The sequence below is a fragment of the Oncorhynchus keta genome, chromosome 34, assembly GCF_023373465.1.
Source record: "Oncorhynchus keta strain PuntledgeMale-10-30-2019 chromosome 34, Oket_V2, whole genome shotgun sequence".
NCBI classification, from domain to species: domain Eukaryota; kingdom Metazoa; phylum Chordata; class Actinopteri; order Salmoniformes; family Salmonidae; genus Oncorhynchus; species Oncorhynchus keta.
In genome coordinates this window covers 60,223,629-60,229,448 of record NC_068454.1, presented here as the reverse complement: position 1 = coordinate 60,229,448, position 5,820 = coordinate 60,223,629, and the positions used below count along the sequence as shown (strand labels likewise).

General features: G+C 41.0%; 1 protein-coding gene and 1 non-coding gene across 2 annotated transcripts; one reads left to right on the top strand and one right to left on the bottom strand.

The window, feature by feature from the left end:
• Positions 1–220: 220 nt before the first annotated feature.
• Positions 221–5,026, top strand: LOC118366538 (uncharacterized). The gene is made up of 6 exons (XM_035749155.2): positions 221–938; positions 1,411–1,536; positions 1,647–1,689; positions 1,981–2,016; positions 2,221–2,253; positions 4,448–5,026. Exons 2-6 carry the CDS (start codon positions 1,414–1,416, stop codon positions 4,822–4,824), a joined length of 612 nt encoding a protein of 203 aa, XP_035605048.1. The 5' UTR covers positions 221–938; positions 1,411–1,413; the 3' UTR covers positions 4,825–5,026.
• A 425-nt stretch (positions 5,027–5,451) lies between these two features.
• On the bottom strand, positions 5,452–5,525 carry trnaa-ugc (transfer RNA alanine (anticodon UGC)). The gene has a single exon. It is a non-coding gene; the product is annotated as a tRNA-Ala (tRNA).
• Positions 5,526–5,820: the final 295 nt, after the last annotated feature.

The following is a 5,820-nucleotide window of genomic DNA, read 5'->3' as shown; positions in this document are numbered from 1 at the left end:
TTATATTCTTAATTACCTTATTTCTCAGTGATGCAAATATACATCTGCCATCATTCTTACCAGACTTCAGTGCTTTTTTCAAGGAAAAATCCCGCTCTCTCATCTGCCTCCAGAGGTCCTCGTTGGGCCATGGTAGAAAGATTTTCCGTCTTGGCTTACGTTGAAATTTCCTAGTAAAAGAGGTATCCATGTTGTCAATAGCTGACAGAAATGTTCTGGGTCTTCATTGCTTAACAGATCAGACTAGTCCATTTGATTTATAGCTACATTGTAGTTTCTCTGCTCACTTTTCTGGATTTTTATATCGTACTGTTACACATTAATATGGTTCTTAAATCTCTTGTCAGGACCTGGTTACGAACCCGGGTCTCCAGAGTGAGAAACAGTCACTTAACCAACTGAGCCACGAATAGTTGGCAGAACCCAGAAGATGAGGCAGACACAGCAGTACTTGAGACGGTGTATTTAATGAAGTAAAAAGTGAAGTTCTTCAGGAAAACATGTAACTCCACAACCTCAAAAGGAATTCCACAAGAACAAAGGTAATCCTCCAAGACAAAAAGGTAAATCCACAAGGTGGAAAGTATAGCACAAAAAGCCTCAAAAAGATACTCAAAAACAAACAAACAAGAACAAAAAAACAGAATTCCACAAGAGAGTCCACCGGGATCAACAAGAGTTCACAGAGTACTAGGGCTGGGTGCTAACATACAAACACAGAGCAAAGGACTGAGGAAAACAAAGGGTTTAAATACAATCAGGGGAAACGAGGCACAGGTGCAAATAATAATGGGGATCAAGGGAAAACAAAAGGTCAAAAGGCACAATGGGGGCATCTAGTGACCAAAAACCGGAACAACTCTGGCCAAATCCTGACATCTCTTTTTTTGTGATCTTTCTAACCACCAATGTAACATTGTAGTCAGATATGCCAGTTGGTAAGTTACTGGACTTAATTATTTGATCAGGTCTGTTAGTAAACACCAGATCAATTTGAGTCTGGGATGAGTGTGTTACTCTGGTATGACCTTGTATTATTTGAGTCAGGTTGAAATAATCTGTGATCTCTGAGTTTTTTCCAGCAAGTTTTGTTTTCCCAGTTTACATTGAAATCGCCCATGAAGATAATCTCCTTCTTATGATCACATTCTTTAAGCATGGCATTTAGATGGTCAGTGGGGTATAATCTAAACTAAATGTTATTCAGAAGGCAGCCTATTGACTAATGTTGAGGTGCTCAGACTCAAACAGTAGCCTATGGTGGAAGATCTACAACTTGCCTGCTGATATCTATTCTAGACCCTTCAGATCTGCAAATGTAGGATTAGATAAGGATTAGGGCCGATGGGAAGTGGAAGGGAGTGAATTGGGACGGGTCTCAGTGGTTTGTGGTACGTGTGTGTTTTTCAGAGGATGAAGAGTCAACAGCACACCTCCAGATATCTGCTGCTCCATGTGTGGTGCGGGTTTCTCACAGTCGCAATGGGGATTATGGTCGCAGTTCTCACAACAGTGCAAATAAACTCACCTGACAAGGTATGTCCAATTATCATCAGTGAAAGCTAGACTCAGATATGATGATGATGATACATACGGGTAGACTGATGATGATCTCAAGATGTCACTATGTAATTTCTCTCTCCAAGAGTAATTTACCTGAATCAAAGGAGGAAAACCAGCACCCTCCAAGTAAGTTGTACTGGGTTACACATACTGACATTAATAGTTTTTTCTGTTCTGTATGTCATTATATTGACCAAGGCACTGTAATATAATTCCTATCTCATATTAGTCATTCTACAACAGTATTATTATTATTATTATTATTATTATTATTTAAACAGGCAAGTCAGTTAAGAACAAATTCTTATTTACAATGACGGCCTACCAAAAGGCCTCTTGCAGGGACGGGGGCTGGGATTTTTTATATTCTTTTATATATATATGACAATGACTTGAAATATTATTTTTCTTTTGCAGACGGCAGTTTTCTGGCTCAATTGACTTCATCAAAGGGTAAGTAAAGCATTGCTATTTCCATTTCTGATTATCAATGAATGTCTAATGTTTAAACAATACATTGTGTGCAGTAGAATTCAGGTCAATTGTGCATTTTCTGGAGAAAGATGGCCTTGTAAGATTGCACAAGCAGAGAGTAACACGTAAACTTTACAAGATAGATCAAAACAGGAAAATGAATGGGCTTTTTTTGCTTTCCAGCTCCCCGTCCCTCCTATATCCAGCTGACCATGGGTAAGCTAAACACTTTCATTCCTAGTTTCTAGGTATGGACTTTTGGGCCTAACATTCCATGCTTGTTGCAGTTTCCTTTTTACATCCTAAGTTCATGGAATGCATGCGTTAACATTGGAGCTTCTGCAGTCTGTCTGAACTTGTCAGTTCCAAGAAACAATACTAGGGCCCTGTACACACTCAGGTTGTACAACTGATCTAACACATTTGACACCTAGGTTGTGATACACCTAATATTTATATAATACACTGGAGAGTGTGTCTGTAAAATACACTCACCGGTCAGTTTATTAGGTACACCATGTAGTACCGGTTTGGACCCCCCTTTGCCTCCAGAACAGCCTGAATTCTTCGGGGCATTCTACAAGGTGTCGGAAATGTTACACAGGGATATTGGTCCATGCTGACGCGATGGTATCACGCAGTTGCTGCAGATTGGACGGTGGTACATTCATGCTGTAAACAGCCCGTTCCATCTCATCCCAAAGATGCTCTATTGGGTTGAGGTCTGGGGACTGCACAGGCCACTCAAGTAAACTGAACTCGTAGTCACGTACCAGGCAATGTTTTTCCACTCTTCAATTGTGATCGCGTGCCCACTGGAAAAACTTCTTCTTGTTTTTAGCTGATAGGAGTGGAACCCGGTGCTGTCATTTGCTGCAATAGCCCGTCTGTGACAAGGATCGACGAGTTGTGCGTTCCCGAGATGCCGTTCTGCACATCACTGTTGTACAGCGCCATTATTTGTCTGTTTGGAGGAGGATTACTTAAGATACTGTTTGAAGAGGTAGGATTTCAGATGTTTTCGGGAAGATGGGCAGATACTCTCCTGACTTAGCTTCAAGGGAGAGCTGGTTCCACAATTGGGGTGCCAGGACAGAGAAGAGCTTAGACTGGGCTGAGCGGGAGCTGCCCTCACGTAGGGGTGGGATGGCCAAGATATACAGTTTAACATGCTTACTAACATGCTTACTCACCATAAGCAGAACATATTACTACACAGTCCAATGTAATTGTATGTCTCTTATCAACAAGATGTTATGCCTCTTTATTAATCAGAAAATTATATTTATGTATTGAAAACATTATGCAAATAGTCAATCTATTCATTAAACATTAAGCTATTGTGAGGGTAGGTGTATTAGTGTAAGGTTAAAATGGTAGCTGTACAATTAGGGTGTGCTCAGAATGAGGTATAGATTTAGTTCCACCAATTTTTCACTCATCATGTGCTGAGAGTTTTAAAGGGGTATTGAAAGTGTAGTTGAAAGTGTAGTTATTCAATATTCTGCCACCTGTCTGTTCAAATATATGCACAAACATACACTATATATACAAACGTATGTGTACACCCCTTAAAAGGAATGTATTCGAGCTATTTCAGCCACACCGTTGCTGGCAAGTGTATAAAATTGAGCACACAGACATGCAATCCCCATAGACAAACATTGACAGTAGAATGGCCTTACTGAAGAGCTCAGTGTCTTTCAACGTGGGACCGTCATAGGATGCCACCTTTCCAACAAGTCAGTTCACAACATTTCTGCCCTGCTAGAGCTGCCCCAGGTCAACTGTAAGTGCTGTTATTGTGAAGTGGAAATATCTAGGAGCAACAACGGTTCAGCCACGAAGTGGTAGGACTCACAAGCTGACTGAACGGGACCACTGAGTGCTGAAGCGCGTAGCGTGTAAAAAATAGTCTGTCCTTGGTTGCAACACTCACTTCCGAGTTCCAAACTGCCTGTTTCAGTATGACAATGCCCACATACACAAAGCGAGGTCCATACAGAAATGGTTTGTCATCGGTGTGTAAGAACTTGACTGGCCTGCACAGAGCCCTGACCTCAACCCCATTGAACACCTTTGGGATGAATTGAAACGCCAACTGCGAGCCAGGCCTAATTGCCCAACATCAGTGCCCAACCTCACTAATGCTTTTGCGGCTGAATGGAAGCAAGTCCCCGCAGCAATGTTTCAACATCTAGTGGAAAGCCTTCCCACACGAGTGGAGGCTGTTATAGCAGCAAAGGGGAGACCAACTCAATATTAATGCCCATGATTTTGGAATGAGATGTTCGACAAGCAGGTGTCCACATACTTTTGGTCATGTAGTACATATTAACCCATTTATATGATGTAAAGCATTTTAATATTTTAATTTATTCTCTTTTCTTTCCTTCTGTCTCATGAGAAGGAACATTATCTTGGGAAAATGACCATGATGCCCCCGTCTGTGGCTCTTGCTCCCTCGTCCTCCGCGACAACTCTGTCTACATCAGATCTGAAGGCTTCTACTACTTCTATGTCCAGGTCACCTTCACTAGGCACACCGGGGGAGAGGAGAAGAGGAAGGTGACTCTGTTCAAAAATGGCATTCGACATAAGACCCAGCAAAGGAGACTGAGTGAAGCCGTGTATCACGGAGAGAAAGAGGGCACTGTATTCATGTCCAGGATGGTTAAGCTCCAACAAGGTAACAGTCTCAGCCTTGAGATAACATCCAAGAATAATACTTTTAGGTATGGGGGAGAGAATACCTATTGGGGTGCTTATCAGCTCCCCCCATATTGAGCCAACAGACATTGTTATTGAGACTTAGTTCAAGATTGAACCAAAGAAGCTGTTAAAACATTGTTTGTTTTTTTAAAGTGTGCGTTAGTTACTAAACTGAATTTATTTTGTGAAAACTGTAACTGTTTAGCATATGCATTGTTTGTTTCGCTGAACAGATTTGATTATATAATGAGGTAACAGAATACATCTTCAAACTATGTATTTGTGTGTGTATGTGTGTGATTTCTTGTGATATTAATGGTATCTATTATGATGTGAATTAGTCGATGCTAGCTATTATAGACGCTAAATACATTTGATATGGAGACAGTGGTCGTGTCTGAATACCCATACTAGCGTACTAAATAGTATGCACAAAAAAAAGGTTTTATAGTATCTGAAATTTCTAAAATAGCATTCCGAATGTGTCATCTAATGTGCGATTTGCGTTGATTCCCACTGTTTATCCATTTTGCTACAGCGCATCAATTTATCGGATTATCAGCTGTTGTCAAACACACAAATTCTACTAGATCAAACAGCGAAATGACTTACAGTTTAAGTATGCCACTGCCACTACTTACTGTTATCATCCATTGTCTATGTTATTTAGCAGTCGCTCTTATCCAGAGCGACTCCCATTCTTCTCCACTGTGGGAATCTAACCCACAACCCTGGCATTGCAAGTACCAAGCTCTACCAACTGAGCCACACAGGAGGTAGCACTTACCACATGGTGGCGCCACCTCACTACAGTGGCAGATGTCCTTCTCTTGTCACTTTTGAGATGGATTCTGCTGCTATCACAGACTCAGCTTATTCAGAGACATGCAAACTAGGTCTGAAAACACCTGTACCTATTAGCAAATTTGAATTAACAGAAACACACAATCTCAATGGAGTCAACGAGCGGTCGCATCCTCACTTCGGTCCGCAGGTAGTATAACTTTTCATTACATTTCATTACATTTCATTATAGTACAACGGTTTGATTTGTCTAATCTTAGCAATTTC

Excerpts from the sequence above, each read along its gene's own strand:
- LOC118366538 (XM_035749155.2), top strand. The coding sequence starts at position 1,414 with ATGAAGAGTCAACAGCACACCTCCAGATATCTGCTGCTCCATGTGTGG. Across the intron at positions 1,690-1,980 it reads GGAAAACCAGCACCCTCCAA|ACGGCAGTTTTCTGGCTCAA; the intron begins GTAAGTTGTACT and ends TTTCTTTTGCAG. Across the intron at positions 2,254-4,447 it reads CTATATCCAGCTGACCATGG|GAACATTATCTTGGGAAAAT; the intron begins GTAAGCTAAACA and ends TCTCATGAGAAG.